This window comes from Nerophis ophidion, linkage group LG12 (genome assembly GCF_033978795.1).
Source record: "Nerophis ophidion isolate RoL-2023_Sa linkage group LG12, RoL_Noph_v1.0, whole genome shotgun sequence".
Lineage (NCBI taxonomy): Eukaryota > Metazoa > Chordata > Actinopteri > Syngnathiformes > Syngnathidae > Nerophis > Nerophis ophidion.
The window spans coordinates 45,335,205-45,362,679 of record NC_084622.1 but is presented as its reverse complement, the minus strand read 5'-3'; the positions used below and the strand labels follow the sequence as shown (position 1 = coordinate 45,362,679).

The 27,475-nt window shown below is 42.6% G+C and overlaps 1 protein-coding gene across 6 annotated transcripts in view; it reads right to left on the bottom strand.

Moving 5' to 3' along the window:
* LOC133563489 (serine/threonine-protein kinase BRSK2) overlaps positions 1–27,475 on the bottom strand; it is a 554,636-nt gene that overhangs the window by 269,043 nt on the left and 258,118 nt on the right. For all 6 annotated transcript variants that reach the window (XM_061917646.1, XM_061917648.1, XM_061917647.1 and 3 more), the window contains exon 2: positions 1,786–1,880. In XM_061917646.1, the coding sequence (XP_061773630.1) occupies positions 1,786–1,880 (95 nt within the window). The remainder of the gene's footprint in view (positions 1–1,785; positions 1,881–27,475) is intronic.

Below are 27,475 nucleotides of genomic sequence, written 5' to 3'. Positions count from 1 at the left end.
CTACCCACTGCAACACACCATAGTTATGTTTGATGCGATAAAATGGTCTGCATTTGACAAAGTCAAGACAAGATTACTCTATGACCAATCAACAACCATTAGAACTACCAACTTAACTTTGAACCCACTACACATAATTGAATGTAGGGCATACTTACTCAACAGCCATACATGTCACACCAAGGGTGGCCGTATGAACAACGCCAACACTGTCATAAAAATGTGCCACACTAAACAACAAAGGCAAACACATTTTGGGAGAGTATTTTCACCACAACACAACATAAACACGACATGACAAATTCCCTGCAGCACCAACTTTTCAGGGACACTACAGTATAAACAAACACCATTTGTAGATGTAATGTAAAGATACCAAGTACAAGAGTGTATCTAGTCGATACTACTAGATTACATTGATACTTTTTAGCATCGCAAAATCTTCTTTTGTTTTTAAACATTTATATTATGTTTATAAACTCAGGAAATGTCCCTGGATACATGAGGACTTTGAATATGACCAATGTATAATCCTGTAACTACTTGGTATCGGATTTATACCCAAATTTGTGGTATCATCCAAAACTAATGTAAGGTATCAAAACAACCAAAGAATACATGATCATTACATTTTAACAGAAGTGTAGATAGAAGATGTTAAAACAGAAAATAACCAGATAAACAGTAAATGAACAAGTAGATTAATAATTCATTTTCTACCACTTGTCCTTAATAATTTTGACACAATAATAGAATGATAAATGACACAACTGCATATATCATCAGACTAATTAGAAGTCTTTGTTTGTTTACTTACTACTAAAAGACGAATTGTGTAGTATGTTCACTATTTTATTTAAGGACTAAATTGCAATAATAAACACGTTTAATGTACATTAAAGGGGAACATTATCAGCAGACCCATGTAAGCCTCAATATATACCTTGATGGTGCAGGAAAAAGACAATTTTTTTTTTTAAACCGATTTCCAAACTCTAAAAGGGTGAATTTGGCGATTTAAACGCCTTTCAATTGATAGCCTGTCGAGTGATGACCTTTCACCCGTGACGTTACAACATGAAGCAATCCGCCATTTTCTCAATCTTATTACACACACCAAGTCAAATCAGCTCTGTTATTTTCCATTTTTTCAACTGTTTGCCCGTACCTTGGAGACATCATTCCTCGTCGGTGTGTTGTCGAAGGGTGTAACAACACGAACAGAGACGGATTCAAGTTGCACCACTGGCCAAAAGATGCGAGAGTCCCTCGTTTTTGTTCCGCACACTTTACCGACGACAGCTATGCTACGTCAGAGCTGGCAAGAATGTGTGGATTTCCTGCGACACTCAAAGTAGATGCATTTCCAACGATAAAGTCAACGAAATCCCAAAAGTGAGTTTTGTTGATGTTATTGACTTATGTGGAGTGTGCTAATCAGACATATTTGGTCACAGGATGACTGCAAGCTAATTGTGATAATGTTACCCTTTAAGATGTTTTGTTCTAATAAAGCCAATAAGGACATTTTTTGAGGTCCCCTTTATTTAGAAAAGTACCGAAATATATTTTGGTACCGGTACCAAAATGGACGACATAGTTGGGACTATACTTTACTTTGTATGAGAAATGGCAACAGCGAAGGATGGATGTCCATGTTCAACAAGAAGGTTAGAGAAAAAGAAGGAACTTATTGACATCAAAGGCGGACTCGCAACAAAGTTCTTCGGGTAAATCCTACTGTCCTACCAAAGCTAAGGTAATATTATAATCGTAGAGGCTTACCTTCATGAGTACTGACTCGCTGAGTTTCTCCCGGTTGACAATCTTTATGGCAACTTTCTGGCATGTTACACAATGAACTCCGAGCTTGACCAATCCTACAAAACAAACAAAAGATGTCATTAAGTATTACAGTCTCCAAAGGCGGCATATCTGCGTTGACATAAATAAATGAAAATGGCTGATTAAAATAAAGTAATAAAAGCTTGGTATGCAGAGTTTAATGTGACATAATACCACGTGTGAAGACATTTGTTTATTGGCCACGCTGATGTAAAACGGCTTGTGATCTTCAAGCCCATAATGCTAACATTGACTTCATAAGTGTGGTGACACTTCCTTAAATTGCTCTCTGGGGTTTATTTGAATCATAAAGGCAGCAAGAGAGTGGGTAGTTTATATTATTAATGGCTATCATGTGCTAAAGAGCTGCAATGCAGTTGTGCTGTGTTAGCAAAAAAAACACTATCCAAGGTAGCGCCAGCACACAGGTTAAACAACCACTTGTGAATGACTTGGAATGAAAGAAGGGTTGGTGGTACTTTAAAGCTGAAGTCCAGACACCAACCCTTACACTTGAAAAGACTTGAGTGTTTCTCAACCTGCAGGTGTTCCAATGATATTTTTCCACACTGGCTTTAGAATCCACACACCATTGCAAAACTGAATTAAATTGTTTCAGTCGCTACACAAAGAAAACTCCAGTCCGTCCACTGAGCCTTTATAAATGGTCTCACACGGCCAAAATAACAGCATCCGCAAACAAAGTGGACAACAGGTATGGCCAATACCGGCATGGGTGTGCAGCTACAGCGGAACTAAGTGATGTGTGAGCATGACTTTTTGCTTGTTTGACACAGGAAAACCAAGACAAAATTGACTCAATCCATTTTCTGATCAAGGTAAGATTTTTCCACATACAGTCACACTCAAAAATGATTCAACCCCCATGGTAAACTATGTATATTTGCAGTGGTTTTAAAATCACATATAATATTAAAAAAGATTATTTTTCATGTAACAAACTCAATATATATATATATATATATCAATCAATCAATCAATGTTTACTTATATAGCCCTAAATCACTAGTGTCTCAAAGGGCTGCACAAACCACCACGACATCCTCGGTAGGCCCACATAAGGGCAAGGAAAACTCATAAGGGCAAGGAAAACTCACACCCAGTGGGGCATCGGTGACAATGATGACTATGAGAACCTTGGAGAGGAGGAAAGCAATGGATGTCGAGCGGATCTAACATGATACTGTGAAAGTTCAATCCACCGACGACTTCGGTAGGCCCACATTAGGGCAAGGAAAACTCACACCCAGTGGGGCATCGGTGACAATGATGACTATGAGAACCTTGGAGAGGAGGAAAGCAATGGATGTCGAGCGGATCTAACATGATACTGTGAAAGTTCAATCCACAATGGATACAACACAGTCGCGAGAGTCCAGTCCAAAGAGGATCCAAGACACAGCAGCGAGAGTCCCGTTCACAGCGGAGCCAGCAGGAAACCATCCCAAGCGGAGGCGGACCAGCAGCGCAGAGATGTCCCCAGCCGATACACAGGCGAGCAGTACATGGCCACCGGATCGGACCGGACCCCCTCCACACGGGAGAGTGGGACATAGAAGAAAAAGAAAAGAAACGGCAGATCAACTGGTCTAAAAAGGGAGTCTATTTATATATATATATATATATATATATATATATATATATATATATATATGAAATGTATGTGAAATACTCGAGTTGGTGAATTATACGTCACCCCTCTTAACCACGCTTCCGCCCCACCCCCCACCCCTCACCCCCCACGTCCGGGAATCGGAGGTCTCAAGGTTGGCAAGTATGGTTAGGTGTGTTACAATTGGTGTTCTTGGTGTCCATTATCCAAGACAGGATGAATCATCCTTACGCCAGAAGGTCATCTTGTTTGGCATTTTTTCGCAGATATTCATGTCTCTGTTCGAATAAACCTACTAAAATGATTGACTGTTCATGTAAATCAGGGGATCAAATATGTATTGCCTCCACTGTAACTAACAGTCAATGGATGAAGGGGAAACTTTGAAGACAATGGCGGTCTGGGGTGAGGACAGTATTCCGGTCACATGCCACAGGTAATTACGCATTTATGGGTGCACTGGCTGCAACTGAGGCTCTGGCTTGTTAGGTAAAAGTTTGCAGAGGACAGAGTGGAGATGCATGGAGAGTAGATGCTGAAAGAGGGCGATAGAAAAAAACTAAGTTTTGTGCGAGAGAATTCATAACTTGAGAAAGACGTGGAACAGCAGTAGAAACCATTAGGCCTGGGATGATAATCATAAGCTAATGGCAGCAAAAGAAACAACAAACACATTAGAGAGGAAACATCTTCATGAAAACACATTGAGAGTTATATGATAATTGCCTCACTATCCATCTGAGGAGGAAGATGGATGCAAGGTAGAAGGCTGGTATTATCCCGTGTGTGTTTGTTAGAGAAATCAGGACAAAAAAAAAATCAAAATCATTTGTACATTATATTTTCCTGAGAGCCAGGGTTCTATGCAGTGGGCATTTATGTTTTTTTGTACAACAGGTCTGTTTTTGCCAAAATATGTAGTAACTCTAACAAAAGAAATGTCTGCTGCGGAGGATGCTGGTTCACAGCAGGATATACAAGAAAACCCACAGCTAAAACATCTGTAGCTACAGAAGTAAAATTCATGGTCATCATATGGTCCATCCATCCATTTTTCTACCGCTTGTCCCTTTCGGGGTCGCTGGGGGTCCTGGAGCCCATCTCAGCTGCATTCGAACGAAACGCAAGGTCCACCCAGGACAAGTCGCCACCTCATCGCAGGGCCAACACAGATAGACAGACAACATTCACACTCACATTCACACACTAGGGACCATTTAGTTCGAGATGCCACCTCAGTAGAAGCATTTAAGTCTCACCTTAAAACTCATTTGTATACTCTAGCCTTTAAATAGACTCCCTTTTTAGACCAGTTGATCTGCCGTTTCTTTCCTTTTTCTTCTATGTCCCACTCTCCCTTGTGGAGGGGGTCCGGTCCGATCCGGTGGCCATGTACTGCTTGCCTGTGTATCGGCTGGGGACATCTCTGCGCTGCTGATCCGCCTCCGCTTGGGATGGTTTCCTGCTGGCTCCGCTGTGAACGGGACTCTCGCTGCTGTGTTGGATCCGCTTTGGACTGGACTCTCGCGACTGTGTTGGATCCATTATGGATTGAACTTTCACAGTATCATGTTAGACCCGCTCCACATCCATTGCTTTCCTCCTCTCTAAGGTTCTCATAGTCATCATTGTCACCGACGTCCCACTGGGTGTGAGTTTTCCTTGCCCTTATGTGGGCCTACCGAGGATGTTGTAGTGGTTTGTGCAGCCCTTTGAGACACTAGTGATTTAGGGCTATATAAGTAAACATTGATTGATTGATTGATAGTGTTGCCAATCAACCTATCCCCAGGTGCATGTCTTTGGAAGTGGGAGGAAGCCGAAGGGAACCCACGCATGCAAACACATGCAAACTCCACACAGAAAGATCCCGAGCCCGGAATTGAACTTAGGACTACTCAGGACCTTCGTATTGTGAGGCACATAGACTAACTAACCCCTGTTCACCGTGCTGCCGGTCATCATATCAACTGTCAAATAAAGCTGGCAGCGTAAAATGTACACATACTGGACACTTGGGGCCTGATTTACTAAAGGTGTACCAAAAAATGTGCAAATCTGGCAGAAAATTCAAAGCTGATCTAATAAACGTGTGCAACTGGTGGAGGACTTTGTCACATGGTGTGGAAAAAACCACCTCCGGTTCAATGTGACGAAGACCAAGGTGCTGGTTGTGGACCCGGGAAGGAGGATGAGTACTCCGGCAACCCCTGTTTCCATCAGTGGGGTCGATGTGGACATGGTTGAGGATTAAGAATACCTCAGAGTACACATCGACAACAAGAAGGGACAGAGCCACCTCTACTTCCTCAGGAGGCTGGGATCCTTCAACGTCTGTACAAAGATGTTGAAGATGTTCTACGAGTCGGTGGTGGCGAGCGCTTTCTTGTACGCCGTGGCCTGCTGGGGCGGCGGGCTGAGAGTGAGGGACGCAAACAGACTGGACAAGTTGGTAGAGAAGGCCGGTAACGTGGTGGGAGTGGAGCTAAACTCCTAGCCATTGTGGACAACACCTCCCACCCACTACACTCGGACCTGGTGGACAGAATGAGCACGTTCAGTGGAAGGCTCAGACTCCCAAGATGTAACACGGAATGACACAGGAGGTCCTTCATACCGACAGCCAGCAGACTGTATAATGCATATGTTCCTTGACTGCACTTAAATGTAGAATATATGTAGAATATATTTATATTATTCATATATTCTATATTATATATATAATATATGTCATATATTATTTATTATTAATATTGTTTATTGTGAGCGAACTGTGGTGCTGAATTTCCCCCAGGGATCAATAAAGTACTTTCTCTTCTATTCAAAGTGGACTGCGTCTGTTAAAGGAGCAGAATAAGGCGTGCAATCCATTTTGCGTCTCTGTCTTCATTACTATGTAAATTATAGGCTGATCATCAAAACACCCATAACACTGGGAGAAAATGGAAATGTAGTTGTTTAGCACGGCCAATGTGATTCATCATTACTCATCACCGTTCTGCAAACACTATTTGGCGTTTTTTTTAGTCGGAAGGACGTGCAAACTGACGGCTGCTGGATCAGTGCTGCGCTGCACGGACAGACGATGGACAGACGATAATCCTCTGTCCTACGTGTGTGTGTCAACATTATGTTGGATGGTCAAAAATAAAAAGTATTACACATATCGTCCATTCAGCAATTTCATTTTATAATTATATTGCTGCTGGATGACTTATGAGGTTGATTTAAATTAATTAAAGTCCTACTGAAAGCCACTACTAGCCACCACGCAGTCTGATAGTTTATATATCAATGATGAAATATTAACATTGCAACACATGCCAATACGGTCTTTTTTAGTTTACTAAATTGCAATTTTTAATTTCCCGTGGAGTTTCTTGTTGAAAACGTCGCGGAATGTTGACGCGTGCGCGTGACGTCCCGGGTTGGAGGGGACATATTAGCGCAGCACCAATAGCGGCTAAAAGTCTTATCTTTTCATCGCGCAATTACACAGTATTTTGGACATCTGTGTTGCTGAATCTGTTGCAATTTGTTCAATTAATAATGGAGAAGTCACAGTAGAAAGATGGAGGTAGGAAGCTTTAGCCTTTAGCCACACAAACACACGGTGATTCCTTGTTTAAAATTCCCGGAGGTGAAGCTTTACTATGGATCAGAGCGGTCAAGTGAACATGGTTCCCGACCACTTGTCAACCGGCAGGTTTCGGTGAGAAAATTGTGGTAAAAAGTCGCCTCTTACCGGAGATCAGCTGAGCTTACGCCTTTCCATGCAGCTGACGTCGACTTCCCTCAGAGACTGGCCTCAAGACACCCGTGGACACACCCCTCCGACTATCAGGTACTATTTAACTCACTAAAACACTAGCAACACAATAGAAAGATAAGGGATTTCCCAGAATTATCCAAGTAAATGTGTCTAAAAACATCTGAATCTGTCCCAATGCAATCGCCTTTGTTTTTTTTTAACTTTATGTATTATTTTTTTTTCTCGTCCTTTGCTATCAATATCATCATCCACAAATCTTTCATCCTCGCTCAAATTAATGGGGTAATTGTCGTTTTCTCGGTCCAAATAGCTCTTACAGCTGGAGGCTCCCATTATAAACAATGTGAGGACGTGAGGAGCCCTCACACTTGTGACCTCATCATCTGCGACTTCCGGTAAAGGCAGGGCTTTTTTTTATCGGCACCAAAATTTGTGAACTTTATCGTGGATGTTCTCTACTAAATCATTTCATCAAAAATATGGCAATATCGCAAGGACCTGCTATCCCCGTTTAAATAAGAAAATCTCATTTCAGTAGACCTTTAAATTGAAGTGTTTGGGTGGCTGCTGGTGTTTTTTTGTAATGTTTTTAATTTATATATCTCCAACACAATGTCTTTCGATATGAATTTTCTAGCGTTTTAGTCATTCCAGAATTACTAATGCGCTGGTGATGTGAGCCAAAGCCTCACGCACAGAATTAAGTGTCAGTGTCTTTATGTTGTCTAGATTGCAATTCAGACAAGGTGTTACAGATTATAGACGGTTTAACACATCGCACACAGAGAGGATCATATTACCATGAATGTGCAAAAAATGATCAAGTATCTCCATGGTAAAAGCCTGGTATGTGTGTAAAATCCTCAAGTAACTACGATAGTCTGTACCACATTTCAATTGCATATGTAGTCTTAGAAGATGAATGGCCAATCATTTTTTGCACACACTGGTTGACTTGTGGTATTTGGATCTTAATAAATCCGGCCCATAACACGGTGATGACATCCAATACAAAGGTTACATTTAAAAAGGATTTTTAGTTCAAGTTTCTTAGTGAGGTCTCGTCTGCGTATCTGTATATGTTTGACTTTTTTTTTGCATTGTGGCGAGGCAAAACAGGGAGTTTATTTTTACCCTCAAAGCAGTGGAGCTTCCGTTTGGATCTGGATCAGATTGCCTTTGACCATATTTTCTGACGTGAAGCTTTAGCTACATGCACATGGGCAAAATGTCTTTAAGCTGATCATAATTTCAGATTTCAATGTTACAGTGCACATGGACCCTAAAAAAAAGATCTGACGTGCAATTTAACGTGCGTTTTCATGCATCACACTTTAAATCAGAATACTTTATTTTGACGTGCGCAACACATACCGTAAACAGAAGTAGTAGGAGAAGAAACAGTGACTTCTGCTATAAACATGGCTCAGCGCATTTCTACTTGTCTGGCGTTGTCACGTTATTAATTTTTCGATTTTTCCTCCTGTTCACTACTTTTGTTTTACCTCTCTTTATGAAACGGAGCTGTTCTGTGCCTCCATATGATATGTATGGGTTGTCCTAATTTCTGTAGTCGCAGACGTGACATCATCAGGAATTCTGTGTACATGCCTGAGGCTAGCAGTTAGCACTTGGAGAAGCTGTAAAGCTGCGAATAAAACAGCTCGTTGAGACTAAAATTTAATCGCTTCTTTTATTGTCACATTGAAATGTAACACTCCAAACCATACTTTTATTTTTGCTAGTCTCGGTTTTAAGGCAAAAAACTAAAGAGAAAACGTTGCGTCTGTACATGTTGAATTGGGGGGAGACAGCAGCAAGACAATCGCTTCATTCCGAGACTTAAATTTAGTCCCCCTTCTCCACCACCAAAGTACAGCTGACATCAAAGACGTGTGCAGTCTGGATCATTTTGACCCAAACTTCAGAAGAAGTGTTTTCAGGCGTTCCAATCTAAATGATTATCGGCTTAAACCACTCGTAAATAACAGACTTGCCAAAAGGCACGCATTTTAACCCCTGAATACACCGCCTTGCCTCTTTAGCCTCAAATCCTCCTCCGCTCTTGACATCACGGCCACGCCCCCCGGGAATGGCGGTACACTTCACCCGCTCGTCTCGCAAACGCACATTTCTTGACGTGCTTTTAAGTCACCAAGTTGCAACAATGCATTAAGGCTTACTGTTGCAACACACTGGACATTTTCTGGCATCTTCCTGCATGCAAGGACTTCATTTTCAGGACACATCCTTAGAAAGGCAGCCACACTTTCTGGGCAGCAATCAACAAGCTTTCTCTTTTCAGCAATGCGGTGCCCTGCTGGAAGTCCTGCCACGTGTTCCACAAACTGTACGTTTTTTTTTTTTTTAAAGCGAGGGGCTCGTTGGAACGTTGTCGGTCACTGCTGACATCACAGGGACAAAGATAAGACCATCTGGAGGAAAGAAAATCGAGCTGTTTGCCCACTAAACCTATCAACATGTTTGGAGCAGAAAAGTTGAGGCCTTTAATCCCAAAATCACCATTCCTACTGTCAAGCATGGTGGTGGTAGTATTATGCTCTGGGCCTGTTTTGCTTCCAGTGAAACTGGTGCTTTACAGAGAGTAAATGTGACAATGCGAAAGGAGGATTACCTCCAAATTCTTCAGGACAACCTAAAATCATCAGCTCGGAGGTTGGGTCTTGGGCGCAGTTGGGTGTTCCAACAGCACAAAATGGATACATGGATGATACAGCAGATGATTGGGAGAATGTCATGTGGTCAGATGAAACCAAAATAGAACTTTTTGGTACAAACTCAACTTGTCGTGTTTGGAGGAAGAAGAACACTGAGTTGCATCCCAAGAACACCACACCTACTGTGAAGCATGGGGGTGGAAACATCATGCTTTGGGGCTGTTTTTCTGCTAAGGGGACAGGACGATTGATCCGTGTTAAGGAAAGAATGAATGGGGCCATGTATCGTGAGATTTTGAGCCAAAACCTCCTTCCATCAGTGAGAGCTTTGAATATTTGACCAAATACTTATTTTCCACCATAATTTACAAATAAATTCTTTAAAATTCCTACAATGTGAATTCCTGGATTTTTTTTTCCCATTCTGTCTCTCACAGTTGAAGTGTACCTATGATGAAAATGACAGACCTCTGTCATCATTTGAAGTGGGAGAACTTGCACAATCGCTGGCTGACTAAACACTTTTTTGCCCCCCTGTATATATATATTTAATATGTAATGGACGCATTGTTAGATCTTGCTTTGGTTTTTGGTTGAGACCAGGGATCTTGGGATGGAAAAGGTTGGTGACCACTGTGTATTTTTCACTTTACTGCTGCTGAAAAAAAACCTACTAGTAACTCACATAAGTGTTTGCACAGACATGCAAATATACCCTGGAGTTTACCTAGTTTATTTGTATTGTTAAGATGTTGCTGCATATCAATTCTCTCTGGGGAGAAACAAACCTTCGTATTCATGCTTTGCTTAAATTTCTCAATTTTGGTACGACCATGGCCAGGGGCAAACACACCCTCACAAACACACACACGGGCAATGTCAGACACTACGCTTCCATAGTTTTTATTTACAACCATAGGACAATACGCAGAGAGACCGACCTGAGTTTTCAACTCCACTGAATCAGCAAGTGCATCAATCTGTCTGATCCTTCAACCTCCTCCCAAATCAATAGCATCAAAAGCCCTTGGTTTCACACACAAAGTCAGAATAATGGCACCGGCCACATACTTATGGGCTGGAGAGGACACCTTTGACTAAACTGCAGCTTCATCCCAGTGCTTGCACTATTTCTTTTTCATGTGCTGAATTGTGAATGTGTGAAACTGGAAGATGGATTTCACAACCCACTGAGCAACACAACTGGACAATGTATGAAAGTTAGAGTGAAAAATGTGGGGTGAGTATGGGCTGGAGGGGTACAAGTCATCATAGGATGGGTTGATGGATTACATTTTAGAAATACCATTCAAGTTTTTATATACTGAGTGTGAATCATTGCTTCAGCGGTATACGGTATGAAAATATATTTCTTCTATCTTTACCTCCTCAAACTGGTATTACAATTTGTCCTGTATTCTAATGACAAACTGACACACACGTTTGCAGACATATTTTTTACAAACAATCTATTTTTATCTGTGGCATTGCTATGGGAATTAGCAGAGGCATTTTGATTATATTTATACTCATTTCATCCTTCCATCCATCCATTTTCTACTGCTTATTCCCTTTAGGGTTGCGGGGGGCGCTGGTGCCTATCTCAGCTACAATCGGGTGGAAGGTGTGGTACACCCTGGACAAGTCGCTACCTCATCGCAGGGCCAACACAGATATACAGACAACATTCACACTCACATTCACACACTAGAGCCAATTTAGTGTTGCCAATCAACCTATTTGGAGGTGGGAGGAAGCCGGAGTACCCGGAGAGAACCCACGCATTCACGGGGAGAACATGCAAACTCCACACAGAAAGATCCCGAGCCAGGGGTTGAACCCAGGACTATTGTGAGGCAGACGCACTAACCCCTGTGCCACCTCATTTCATCCTAATGTGGTTAAGAATAACAGAGTAGTCAGGAAAGCCCTGGTCCAGAGAGAGCTGTTTGATGTCGGCTTGTGAAAACTCTGTATGTAGCATTTTCTTTTTTTTAAAAGGATGGTCGATTTGTTATTGATCATGCAGGTAGCAGTAGAAGAGGACCCAGTCTGTGAGACTGATTTGGTTGGCCATTGATCCCATGAAGGGGATACACAAACTAGGATAAGGCAAAAAAATTGTAATTCATTCTTAAAGGGGAACATTATCAGCAGACCTATGTAAGCATCAATATATACCTTGATGGTGCAGAAAAAAGACCAAATATTTTTTAAACCAATTTCCGAACTCTAAATGGGTGAATTTTGGCGAATTAAACGCCTTTCCGTTTATCGCTCTCGGAGCGATGACGTCAGAACGTGACGTCACCAAGGTAATAAAGCCGCCATTTTCCCAAACACATTACAAACACCGGCTCTCAGCTCTGTTATTTTCCGTTTTTTCGACTATTTTCTGGAACCTTGGAGACATCATGCCTGGTCGGTGTGTTGTCGGAGGGTGTAACAACACTAACAGGGAGGGATTCTAGTTGCACCACTTGCCCGAAGATGCGAAAGTGGGAAGAAATTGGACGAAATTTGTTCAAAATACGCAGTTGTGGGGAAAGCCGACGAAATGGTCAGTCGTTTGTTTCGCACACTTTACCGCCGAAAGCTATGCTACTACAGAGATGGCAAGATTGTGTGAATATCCTGCAACACTCAAAGCAGATGTGTTTCCAACGATAAAGTCAAATAAATCTGCCGCCAGACCCCCATTGAATGTACCGGAGAGTCTGCACATTTGACCGGCGATGCTAAGGCAGACATGGCACAGAGATGTATGGATAACCTGCAGATGCATTTCCAACCATTAAGTCAACTAAATCACAAAGGTGAGTTTTGTTGATGTTATTGACTTATGTGCTAATCAGACATATTTGGTCGCAGCATGACTGCCAGCTAATCGATGCTAACATGCTATTTAGGCTAGCTGTATGCACATTTGAAACTATATTTTCATCCAGCGTTTTCCTCCACCCACATTTAATGCCAAACAAACACTTACCAATCGACGGATTTAAGTTGATCCAGTGTCACAAGATGTGAAATTCCTGATCGTTGGTCTGCACATTTTACCGGCGATGCCAAGGCAGACATGGCCGAATAGCGTCAATAACTATTCGTTCAATAGCTTCAGTTTCTTCTTCAATTACGTTTTCCATACTCCAACCATCCGTTTCAATACATCCGTAATCTGTTGAATCGCTTAAGCCGCTGAAATCCGAGCTAATGTCGCTATATCTTGCTGTGCTATCCGTATTGGCATCACTGGATGACATCATAGGAAAATGGACGGTATCTTCACAGATAGCGAAAATCAGGCACTTTAAAGCTTTTTTTAGGGATATTCCGGGATGGGTAACATTTTGAAAAAAACTTCCAAAAATAAAATAAGCCACTGGGAACGGATTTTTATTGGTTTTAACCCTTCTGAAATTGTGATAATGTTCCCCTTAAAACCTGTCAATATGGACTTCACACACAAATGCATAAGTGAAGTGAAGTGAATTATATTTATATAGCACTTTTTCTCTAGTGACTCAAAGCGCTTTTACATAGTTAAACCCAATATCTAATTTTTACATTTAAAGCAGTGTGGGTGGCACTGGGAGCAGGTGGGTAAAGTGTCTTGCCCAAGGACACAACAGCAGTGACTAGGATGGCGGAGGCGGGGATCGAACCTGCAACCCTCAAGTTGCTGGGACGGCCGCTCTACCAACCGAGCTCTACCGCCCCACAAACCTGCATACCCAGTGTGTTTTTAAGTTTAATGTTGGTGACTGCATTGATATTAATGTGTGTCAGGATCATTACTGGACAGCTCTATTTCCAACTGAAAGTAACTACTGAGGAGAGGATAAAAAAGCTCCACTGGCGCACCTATCCTGCTTTCAATCTTGATCTTTGAGAAGCCCTAAGCCAATGCCGGCAGATGGTAATAGCTTATGCTGGCTTAGCTTTCTCTCCCCAAGAGAGGCTGGCTCAGAGAAGCTCAATGCCCATAGATGCAGATCCGTGAGCTGCTTTTCACTGCCGCTCTCTAAACCCGAATGCTTGACATGAGGGCTACGGCGCTTCCCTCGGATCAAAGTTTGAAAGAAAACAAAAATGTGCAACAGGGTTTATTACTTCAGCTTTATTTGACCGGATGGAAAGCTCTCAGAGTAGGGCGTGGGAATCTCTTGATTCAGGGCATAAGACATCAGTTGAAGACTCGTCATCAACCAAAACTTTTCAGTGTGCTTGACTGCACATATCGTACATGACAAGAATCAGTAGTCAGTGAAAAAATGACTGAAACAGAAGTATCTTTTTCTCAGCACATAAACTGCAGTGTCATCCCTTCATTGGTATCCATGTACAGTCCAACCTGTTTAAGACACCCGTCAGACTGGATGACTGAAGTCCACATAAGCGGTTGTCGACATAACCGAAAGCGAAACTCAAACTAGTCTTATTTAAACATGTACTGGTGACTTTCGCCAAATAAATAAGTAGAATGGATGATAATACAGTGGTACCTCAACTTAAGAGGAAAAAAATTCAGTCTAAGTCTCAAATTTGAGATAAGAGTGTCACGATGCCGCAGAGTTGCAGAAGTCGTGACCCCATGATGTGCAGACAGGAGATGACCTGCAGGTAAAATTAGGTTGAATACTAATAAACAAACAAAAAGGACAAGTGCAACAAGAAAGTGCACAGAAAGTATATAGCTATGCCAAAACATGAAACAAACACATTGATCTAAGAAGTTGAGGCTGCCCTATGAAGCTCTCTGATTTGTGATCAGCGGCAGGTGAGCGTGAAAACTCAAATACACACGAAACAGAGGAAAACCAACATACAAGTCCACACTGTCCAGAGCAATACAGCCAGTAACCCCCCCCCCCCCCCCCCTCACTAAAATGGATTACAGATATTTTTAAGACCCCTTTACAAAGGGAAGGGGAAGCAAGGACTTGGCGGAGGGCCACAAGCCGTCACTAGAAGCCCCTCTATCTCCCTTAGGAAGTGGATTCTATATGCTCTCTCTGGCTGGAGGAAGAAAATGTTGACCAGCGCCATCAGCTGGAGCAGCCAGAGCAGAAGCCAAAGGTGGGCATAAGGGGGGCTTGGAGAAAGGCTCCTTCCAGTGCAGCTCCCTGACAACATTCGTGTGGAAGATGAACTGGAACCATCGGGGTCTTGAGTAAGCGTGACACTGGAACAAGAGGCTGCTGCACAGCCGGAATAGGAATAGGTGACGCCAAAGCCTTGATTTGGCGAGGAGCCGGAATAGGAATCAGCCGGGCTCTGGGAAGCTGGGGGGTAAAAAGAGGCGGCACGTTGGCTTTGGAAAGCCGCCTTGGGAAGCCAATTAAGCTTGGCCTGGAGTAAAACTGCACAAACCTGGCCTCCAACTTCTCCAGGAAGTGTGTGGTCCAAAACCGAACATCGCCTCGAGGTCACTTGTTGGCTAGATGTTTCTGTCACATTTGTGCTGTATGACTGGGGTAGATATAATCCCAAGATACGGATACAGGAAACGTCATCCAGGTAAGAATGTATTTAATTAGCAAAAGTAGTGCAGCTCTGGGGTGCACAGGAAACAAAAGTACAACACAATGACGTGTAAAGCGACAAAAAACACCACACATAATACAGCTATCCAGCATCTAATAAACAGTGAGACTGCCTTAGAAAACTCTGTGATTGGTGATCATGGAGAGATGAGTGTCCTGATAGTCAATCAGAGGCAAATGTGCTTAATCGGCTCTCCTAGCAACAAGTGACAACATAAGGAGGAAAGGTGCACTGAAAACAGAAACATAAATTAAGGAATACTGTAATCAAAACGTTTGAACCGACGTCATCTTCCTCCAAGTGTGGATGTTCTTATTTTAATACTTAGTAATTACCGGTATTACACTAATAAGTGCTATTTGCAACTTCCTCACGGTCACATTTTAATACTTGCCGACCCTCCCGATTTTCCTGGGAGACTCTCGAATTTCAGTGCCTCTCCCGAAAATCTCCCAGAGCAACCATTCTCCCGAATTTCTTCCGATTTCCACCCAGACAAGAATATTGGGGGCGTGCCTTAAAGGCACAGCCTTTAGCGTCCTCTCTCACCTGAAACCTTCACCCCTTAACAGCCGCATGGTGTCCGGGCGTACGCTTTCCTTCCATATAAACAGCGTGCCGGCCCAATCATATAATCATGTAGCGTTGGACGGGTTTAACAATGGTCTTTACTCCAAGATGTCAACAAATGCTGACACATTGTATGATCTTTTAACTGGGTTAATGATGACGTTAATTTCAAGCACGCACGCACGCACGCACGCACGCACGGACGCACGCACGCACGCACGCACGCACACACACACACACACACAAATGCAGGTCATACTGATAATAGCCGTATACAACTTTAACACTATTACAAATATGCGCCAGACTGTAAACCCACACCAAACAAGAATGACAAACACATTTCGGGAGAACATCCGCACCGTTACACAACATAAACACAACAGAACAAATACCCAGAACCCCTTGCAGAACTAACTCTTCCGGGACGCTACAATAACATCAACGGCTTTTGGAGCTCAGTGCACAACTGCACACACAACAAGAAGGAGACGAAGTACAAGAACGAAGGAGAGACATGGCCACGACGAGCAAGAAGAAATACGCTTGCAAGTTCCAAAATGATTGGAAAAAAGAATTTAATTTCATCCAGGACAGCTCAAAGGGGGAGGGGTACGCTGCCTGCACCTCAACAAAGCCCCTCCCTTACCCGCCTCCCCCCCCAACCCCGCTAAATTCGGAGGTCTCAAGGTTAGCAAGTATGTACATTTTTCTATGCAAAAAAATATAACAAGAACACCACCGGCTAGCTTATGTTACCATTATTGGTTTAACAGAACACATTTGTTCGACAATTGTCTATATTTTTCACAATTACAAAGTTTATTTATTAACACTTTTTTTTACCAGTCGGATTAAAATTATTAGTGTTTACTCGTCAGAAAGCACGTGCACATATGCAAAATTAGTCCAAAAGACGCAACAAACAATTTGCAGTCATGTTGTTGTTACGATAGAACAGGGGTCTCCAACCTTTTTGAAAGCAAGAGCTACTTCTTGGGTACTGATTAATGAGAAGGGCTACCAGTTTGATACACACTTAAATTAATTGCCAGAAATAGCCAATTTGCTCGATTTACCTTTAATAAATAAATCTATATGTATAAAAAATGGGTATTTCTGTCTGTCATCCCGTCGTACATTTTTTTTTTCTTTTTACGGAAGGTTTTTTGTAGAGAATAAATGATGAAAAAAACCACTTAATTGAACAGTTTAAAAGAGGAGAAAATAGAAATAAAAGGAAAATTAAATTTTGAAACATAGTTTAGCTTCAATTTCGACACTTTGAAATTCAACTGAAAAAAAGAAGAGAAAAACTAGCTAATTCGAATCTTTTTGAAAAAAAAAAAAAATTATGGGACATCATTAGTAATCTTTCCTGATTAAGATTAATTTTAAAATTTTGATGACATGTTTTAAATAGGTTAAAATCCAATCTGCCCTTTGTTAGAATATATAACAAATTGGACCAAGCTATATTTCTAACAAAGACAAATCATTATTTCTTCTGGATTTTCCAGAACAAAAATTTGAAAAGAAATTCAAAAGACTTTGAAATAAGATTTAAAGTTGATTTTACAGATTTTTCTAGATTTGCCAGAATATATATTTTTTTTATTTTAATCATAAAAAGTTTGAAGAAATATTTCACAAATATTCTTTGCCGAAAAAACGGAAGCTAAATGAAGAATTAAATAAAAATGTATTTATTATTCTTTACAAAAAAAAAAATACTTGAAATTGATTTAAATTGTCAGGAAAGAAGAGGAAGGAATTTAAAAGGTAAAAATGTATATGTGTTTAATAATCCTAAAATCATTTTTAAGGTTGTATTTTTTCTCTAAAATTGTCTTTCTGAGAACTATAATAAGCAAAGTAAAAAAAATAAATGAATTTATTGAAACAAGTGAAGACCCAGTCTTTAAAATATTTTCTTGAATTTTCAAATTCTATTTGAGTTTTGTCTCTCTTAGAATTAAAAATGTGGAGCAAAGCGAGACCAGCTTGCTAGTAAATAAATACAATTAAAAACATAGAGGCAGCTCACTGGTAAGTGCTGCTATTTGAGCTATTTTTAGAACAGGCCAGCGGGCGACTCATCTGGTCCTTACGGGCGACCTGGTGCCCGCGGGCAGCGCGTGTAAAATACATTCGATAATGGGCCTCGAGGCCTCTGTTTAAATGTTGCAAACAGCCCCTTTAATTCCAGTATATTTTAGAAAGAGATATATATTTGAGATTTGTGCCTTTGTTGTGGCTATTTGCTCTTCACTACGCCTGACGGGCACAGCACAGGTCATTTCCTTGGGCTTAACCCCGCCCCTTGTGTTTTTACGTAGGCTTCTTTAACGCACAATGGCGCAACACAACAAACTTTTCAAAAGAATATGGCGTCTCAGGTGCCAGGTTCTCGGCTCCCAAGGGATGCAATGCTTAGGTCACCGACTGCATTCGGCTACAGGTGAGTGACTTCAGCTTTATTTACACATTCACCAATTTGCTAGAGAACATATACATTATATTGCCAAAAGTATTTGGCCACCCAGCTAAATGATCAGAATCAGGTGTCCTAATCACTTGGCTCGGCCACAGGTGTATAAAATTAAGCACTTAGGCATGGAGACTGTTTCTACAAACATCTGTGAAAGAATGGGCCGCTCTCAGGAACTCCGTGATTTCCAGCGTGGAACTGTCATAGGATGCCACCTGTGCAACAAATCTAGTCGTGACATTTTCTCACTCTTAAATATTCCAAAGTCAACTGCCGGCTTTATTGTAAGAAAATGGAAGAGTTTGGGAACAACAGCAACTCAGCCACGAAGTGGTAGGCCACGTAAACTGACAGATGGGGGTCAGCAGATGCTGAAGCAAGTCTTTCTGCAGTCAGTTGCTACAGAGCTCCAAACTTCATGTGACCTTCCTATTAGCCCACATACAGTACGCAGAGGGCTTCCATGGCCGAGCAGCTGCATCTAAGCCAGGGGTCGGGAACCTTTTTGGCTGAGAGAGCCATGAAAGCCAAATATTTTAAAGTGTATTTCCGTAAGAACCATAAAACATTTTTCAACACTAAAGACAACTAAATTTGTACATTTTTAAGTATGACCAACATTTGTAGAGTATAATAAGTCTCTTATTCTTTTTAACAACATTGGTATTATAAAAGTTAACCAATAATACATATAATACTTCTTACCAGTAATGCAACATCTTGAACAGGTGCGGTAGAAAACGGATGGTTGGATTAAATTGCATGAGAATGTTTTATAATTTGAACGTTATTTTTGAAACTGTGATTACCAGCGGAATTATTCATTACTTATCGTGTTAAGCAATGTCAGCTAAGATTTATCTGAGAGCCAGGTGCAGTCATCCGGCTCTAGAGCCATAGGTTCCCTACCCCTGGTTTAAGCATTAGACACCTTTTACCTGCACTCTGCCTCCCGCTGTTTCCCAGATCTACAAAGCAATTAGCTACTGACTGCCACCTACTGATACGGAAGAGTATTACACGGTTACTCGGCACAGCTCGGTTTGTAGAGTAGCCGTGCTAGCAACCTGAGGGTTCCAGGTTCGATTCCCGCTTCCACCATCCTAGTCACTGTCGTTGTGTCCTTGGGCAAGACACTTTACCCACCTGCCCTCAGTGACACCCACACTGGTTTAAATGTAACTTAGATATTGGGTGTCACTTTGTAAAGTGCTTTGAGTCACTAGAGAAAAGCGCTATATAAATATAATTATCAGAGCCATATGTAGTCATCAAAAGAGCCACAGGTTCCCTACCCCTGATCTAAGTCCAATGCAAAGCGTCGGAGGTAGTGGTGCAAAGCACATCACCACTAGGGTCGGGTATCGTTTGAATTCGAACGATTCCGATTCCGATTCCGATTCTTTGTTTCGATTCCGATTCCTGACGATTCTCGATTCCGATTCTTCTTGTACCATGCCGGGGTCAATGTGTTTGCCAGGTAGTCCCTGGAAGGTGGTATGTATTTTATGTTGAGAGTTTTCACCACATCTCTGCAAACATAAACAAACATGTAATGTTGCTGTTACTGTTTAGCCCAGTAGCAATTAGCTTAGCTCTAACGTTATTGCTTAACTAACCTAAATGTTGGAGATTCCACCTCTGAAAAGGGATGCAGTCTTTGGACTATGTGTGCAGTGACCTTTCTGTGGCACTCTTCCGTCTGTGGCACCGACCTCTTCCCCATTGCCGCTACGGTGAACGGAGCACGCTGAGCACGTCGCGGAGCCTGGCTAGCAGCTTGTAAATTGTCTATGAAAAAATACGCGGGCTAATTTGTTAGCTGCCTCAACGTTGGCGCAAAACACATTATTTATTGCATATATATTGTTTTACTTACCGGATTCGGACTGCAGTGCAGTCACCGAGGTGCCAGGCTGAGCGTCGGAGCCGGAGCCAGAGGAAGAGGCAGAAGAAGACGGTCGGCGCAGCGCGTCGAAGACGTGACACGCATTTATTTGTACTCCATGAACTGGGAGGTGCTTCATCATGTTGGACGTGCACCCTCCTAAGCACCAAACAGTCCTGTCGCACGTGTTACATTTCGCCCATATTTCATTTTTTTTAGTAAAATAAAGCCACACTTTCGGCCGCTGATGCCCGCTATCCATGCTTGACTGACTCGCACGGCTATGCTAACACTTCCGGCGGTGGGCGCTTCTTCGTTGGTGTTTAGCGGTTTCTTCTTCTGGTCGGCGGACTTATTCTTTTTTTCCGGTCGGCGGACTGGGTATTCAAACTAGGAATCGAAATTTTAACTTTTGAACGATTCCGGGAGAATTGGAAAATTAGTCCCGGTTCCAATGGATACTCGATACTCAATACCCAACCCTAGTCACCACTGGACTCTAGCGCAGTGGAGACGCTTTCTTTAGAGTGATGAGTCACGCTTTTCCATCTGACACTTTGATGGACGAGTCTGGGTTTGGAGGTTGCCAAGAGAATGGTACATTCTGGACTGCATTGGGCAGAGTGTGACATTTGGTGGAGGGGGGATTATGGTACAGGGTTGTTTTTCAGGAGTTGGGCTTGGCCCCTTAGGTCCAGTGAAAGGAACTTTGAATGCTTCAGGATACCAAAACATTTTGGACAATTCCATGCTCGCAACCTTGTGTGAACAGTTTGGAGTGGGACCCTTCCTCTTCCAACATGATTTATGTACACATAAAGATATGGATGCACATAAAGACATGGATGACAGAGTCTGGTATGGATAAACTTGACTGGCCTGCACATAGTCCTGACCAGAACCCGATAGAAAATCTTTGGGATGAATTAGAGCAGAGAGCCAGGCCTTCTCGACCAACATCAGTGTGTGACCTCACCAATGCGCGTTTGGAAGAATGGTCGAAAATTCACTCAAAAACACACTCCGCAACCTCGTAGACAGTTTTTCCAGAAGAGTCGAAGCTGTTATAGCTGCAAAAGGTGAACCAACATCATGTGGAACCCCTATGGGTTAGAAATGGGATGGCACTTCAAGTTCATATGTGAGTCAAGGCAGGTGGCCAAATGTAGAGACTGTATCACTAATCTCATGTGTTCATGATCAGTTCTGTTAGCGACTTAGCACAACAACTAGCTCTTCTCTGCTCACTTGGTGTGTCAAATGTTTAGCTACTCCTTGGCTTGAAAGAGCCTCTCCCCATAGCCCGTGCGGACTAACCTAGTACAGCGGCTGTGTGGCTGGACAGTAGTTGCCAGCTGAACAGCCAGCAGTCTTCACCGCAGTGAACGTAGAAGCTCCTACTATCCCCACACACAACTGTGAGGCTATAAACCAAATGTTAAAGAACAAAATCAACGAAACCTGTGCTGACATAATCACGGCTAAGTAATTACTTTATAAGAATAAGCAACACGTCACTTTACTATTTAAACACAACTAATCTGAGTACTCTCAACACTGGTTATCCAGCCATAAGACACCTAGGCTACCTTACTAACTTTAAGATACTGGTATATATTACTTATCCCCATTCAGCCTAAAAATACCGGGATATCAGTTTTGGTCCATATCGCCCATCCCTATGTTTATCGTTACATCCCTAAGTCTTACATTAAATTCATTTCAACAGTTGTAGTTTCTAACACTTTCATATCGAGTTAACTGACAGATTTAAAGGCCTACTGAAATGAGATGTTCTTATTTAAACGGGGATAGCAGCTCCATTCTATGTGTCATACTTCATCATTTCGCGATATCGCCATATTTTTGCTGAAAGGATTTAGTAGAGAACATCGATGAGAAAGTTCACAAGTTTTGGTTGCTAATAAAAAAGCCTTGCCTGTACCGGAAGTAGCAGACGATGTGCGCGTGACGTCACCGGTGTGAGGGCTCCACACATCTTTACATTGTTTATAATGTGAGCCACCAGCAGTAAGAGCAATTCGAGCCGAGAAAGGGACGATTTCCCCATTAATTTGAGCGAGGATGAAAGGTTCGTGGATGAGGAAAGTTAGAGTGAAGCACAAAAAAAAAAAAAAAAAAAAAAAGGAAAGGCGACCACTCCAGGCGGCAACAGTGGGAGAGTTTCAGATGTAATTAGACAAATTTACTAGGATAATCCTTGAAAATCCCTTATCTGCTAATTGTGTTAGTAGTATTTTAGTGAGATTATAAAGTCATACCTGAAAGTCGGAGGGCTGCGGTGAACGCCAGTGTCTCTGAGAGAAGCCGAGGAGCCAAGATCACAGCTGCCTTTTTGAGCTGCAGGATGAGGTCGCGTAATCCACTCAAGTTTCCGGTAAGAGCCGACTTAATATCACAATTTTCCCATCCAAAAACTTGCTGGTTGACGTAGAGAAACATGTTCGCTTGACCGCTCTGTGTTAAAGCTTCACAACAGACAAAGAAACACCGGCTGTGTTTCGGTGCTAAAGGCAGCTGCAATCCACCGCTTTCCACCAACAGCATTCTTCTTTGACGTCTCCATTATTAATTGAACAAATTGCAAAAGATTCAGCAACACAGATGTCCAAAATACTGTGTAATTGCGCGATGAAAAGGGACGACTTTTAGCCGTAAGTGGTGCTGCGCTAATATGTCCCCTCCAACCAATAACGTCACAAACACACGTCATCATTCCGCGACGTTCTCAACAAGAAACTCTGCGGGATATTTAAAATTGTAATTTAGTAAACTAAAGCGGCCGTATTGGCATGTGTTGCAATGTTAATATTTCATCATTGATATATAAACTATCAGACTGCGTGGTGGCTAGTAGTGGCTTTCAGGAGGCCTTTAAGTTAAAACTATACTCTACTTTTTATTAGAAATGGCAATAGCGCAGAATGCATGTACATGTGTGAAGTGGGCGGCCCCACATCAAGAGGACAGAGAAATTAAGGAACATATTTGACTACAACTTCAGACTACAATGGTGGATTTACGCAAAGCTCTTCGGGTATGGAGACATCCGCTGATGTCCAATGTTAATAAACGTCATGAGTCGGGACGAATCGAAAGCGGCTCGTTTGGAATAAGAAAACATAGTTTTATAAATATCACAATGCCTCCTTGGTTTGAATTCTCATTTTTGGCTATCATGTGGATCTCAAATACACAAAAACAGGTGCCAAGTAAGTGGGTTTTGCATAACAGGACCCCTTAAAGTGATTAAGAAGTTAGCACACGGTTGTGTATAATGGGCTTCACTTAACATTGTCAGCAATAAATGAACTGATTTACACTTTGCCATCTTGCCTCTGATCATGAATCCTGAAATGTGCGTGAGAGACATTTTAATGTTCAGGGTTAAAATGTGAGACTGCAGCACACTTTTAATGCATGCTTATCACAATTAAAAAAATATGGGATAGGCATTAAATCTTTTGGACTTCATTTAAGCGTCCAGCCAGTACAGGTCACACAACCTGCAATCTTTTTTACAAAAAATAACTGCTTACTCTCGAAGTATTACTGAAATACATTGGCAGGAGACAAAAGGCCAAACGATTTTTACTTAGCAAAGGTATGTCTTCCCATGAATTCATGTCCAACATTTGTGAAGAAACTAAAGGATAACAGTTTCCTATGCACAGACATGCATGAAGGTAGCCTTCTGTGTTTAGTTCACTTGTAAACCTCTAAAGCAGGGGTGCCCATTACGTCCATCGCGATCGACTGGTCGATCTCGGAGGGTGTGTCAGTCGATCTCAGCCAGGCATTAAAAAATAGACATAAAAATGAGCAATCATCAATCATACCAAGACTTGACTTTCGTCAGTTGTTTGACATTCTCGCCACCCGAGGATCTTGTGAGATGACGCTGGCTGCTGCGAGCTCATATTTAAGAAAAAAATCACTAACAGGGCGGAGAAACACATTTTATTTCTAGAGACTCCGTACCTACTGTCAAAACTCTAAAGAGCGACTGCACAGTTCCTGTCTTCACCATAAAAGACCTGTTTCATCCTGCCTGTGCTAACAAAATAAGAGTCTCAAAAAGCTAGCAAGCTACGGAGTTTGATGCCAATGTATTTCTCCCCCGCCCTCAGCGACCGCACACTCACTTGCTTGCCCACCCGCACACTCACTGACGTCACTCACCTGCTGCCAGACATTAAAGGGCCACACACATATGCTACTCTCATAACAAAGTGTTTAAAAAGGAGTATGCAAGTTGGACAAATGAGATGCCAAATCCAACCACTTTCATGTGGTATTGGACAGAAAGGAGGACTTTTGTTTTCCTCCATTTGAAAATGCGGACGTTATCATCAATACTGTCTAATTCCAATCAATGCAAGTCATCAGAATCAGGTAATACACCAACTTCTATTCTTGTCTTCATGAAAGAAAGGAATCTATGTGTGTTAAACATGCTTGTATTATCATTAAACACCATTAACTTGTTAACAAAAATGTCTCTTTCATAAATAAATAAATATAAATTATAAATAGGAATGAGGTAGATCTCCTCGACTTGGTCATTTGAAAAGTAGCTCGCCTGCAGAAAAAGTGTGAGCGCCCCTGCTCTAAAGTCTACCAGATGATGCAAATAAAACATCCGTTGCAAATGCGGCCCACACCAACAAAACAGCTTCAAAAGCCGAAAGAGCAACATAGCCCCGACGTGCTATGAAGCACACTGATGCACGCGTACAGACACTGTTTACTTGGCCTCCTCGAAATAAGACATTTGTACGACAGCCACCTTATAATTAACTTGATGCACAAAAGCTCTCCTGACAAGTACAATAGAAACAATTTTTACCAGAGGAAAATAGGGACTTTTTTCTCCAATATTTCAAAGCACGGGGAGATACAATTCATGAACGCAATGTTTGGAGGGCTGCACGGTGATACAGGGGTTAGTGCATGTGCCTCACAATAGGAAGGTCCTTGGGTTCGATTCCCGGGCTCAGGGTCTCAAAGACATGCACCCGGGGGTAGGTTGATTGGCAACACTAAATCGGCTTTAGTGTGTGAATGGGAGTGTGAATGTCTGTTTATCTGTGTTGGCCCTGCGATGAGGTGGCGACTTGTCCAGGGTGTACACCGCCTTCCGCCCGAATGCAGCTGAGATAAGTTAAAGTTAAAGTTAAAGTACCAATGATTGTCACACACATACTGGATGTGGTGAAATTATTCTCTGCATTTGACCCATCCCGGGGGAGCAGTGAGCAGCAGTGGTGGCCGCGCCCGGGAATCATTTATGGTGATTTAACCCCCAATTCCAACCCTTAATGCTGAGTGCCAAGCAGGAAGGTAATGGCTCCCATTTTTATAGTCTTTGGTATGACTCGGCCGGGATTTGAACTCACGACCTACCGATCTCAGGGCGGACACTCTAACCCATGGGTGTCAAACTCTGGCCCCGGGCCAAATTTGGCCCTCCCTGTAATTTCATTTGGCCCTTGAGGCAATGTCAAATTAAGATTAGAGCTGGCCAGCGGCGGTTTCGCTGTAACACCGCATTCACCGCTAATATTCATACTTGTCAACCCTCCCAATTTTCCCAGGAGACTCCCGAAGTTCAGTGCCCCTCCCGAAAATCTCCCGGGGCAACCATTCTCCCGAATTTCTCCCAATTTCCACCCGGACAACAATATTGGGGGCGTGCCTTAAAGGCACTGCCTTTAGCGTTCTCTGCAACCTGTGGTCACGTCTGCTTTTCCTCCATACAAACAGCGTGTCGGCCCAGTCACGTAATATATGCGGCTTTAGCACACACACAAGTGAATGCAAGGCATACTTGATCAACAGCCATACAGGGCACACTGAGGGTGGCCGTATTAACAATGCCAACACTGTGAACCCACACCAAATAATAATGACAAACACATTTCGGGAGAACACCCGCACCGTAACACAACAGAACAAATACCCAGAACCCCTTGCAGCACTAACTCTTCCGGGACGCTACAATATACACCCCCCCAGGTCTCCATTAATAGGTTAATTTGTTCAACCTTGGCCCGTGGCTTTGTTCAGTTTAACATTTTGGCCCACTCTGTATTTGAGTTTGACACCCCTGCTCTAACCACTAGGCCCCTGAGTAGGTACACTGATAGGCTCCAACACCCCCCGACACCCTAAAAGGGACAAGCGGTAGAAAATGGATGGCATTGTTAGGATTTGTTAAGACGAGATATGTGTTACGTTCTGTGTTTGGTGTTGTTGGTCTGGACCTAAGGGTGCAGAGACAGGGAGTAAAAACCTTTAAATCGGGAAAGCGCAAAGCAGTTGAATTTTAGGTCTAGATAGAACAATCCCATGATACAAAATAACCTGAGTAGAGTGGAAATAATAGGCTACCTCCTTCAGAGCTGCTTCAGGATGGTTATGGTGTCGGACTTGGTTGGGTGGGATTGCAAGATGGGGAACAGAGAGGAGGAAAGGGAATGGTTGTCAGCTTCATTGGGGTCATCAGGTGGGCACCCTCCTTTACTGGCGTTGCAATGATAGGCCTACGGCACCTCCGGAGGGCTCATCAGCAACACCTGCCGTCCCAGGTGAGCCCCCCTCTGCTTTTAACCATTATTGTGATGTAGGTCTTACTAGAGGTCCAGATGGTGTCTCTCCTCTTCACCCACAGCCACCGACTGGCTGTCTCTGCTGCTCCTGAGAGGGTTTTGATGGTGTTTCGCAGGGCTTGGCCTCGAACTCCGATGTCATTAAGCAGCCTGATGGTTGTCTTGCCCACAAAACCTCTGCAGCCAACTTCCACTGGACAGACCTTGGCTTTCCATCCAATCTGCTCAGCATCAGCTGCCAGTTCGGTGTACTTAAGGCTTTTGCGTTCGAATGCCTCTTCCACAGCAGCCTCCCAGGGAACCGTGAGTTCTATTATATACACAACATGCAGTGAGGAGGACCAGAGCACAAGGTCTGGTCTGAGGTTCGATCTGGCTATCACACATAAACACATCCAGGCACAGGAAGCATAGCATAC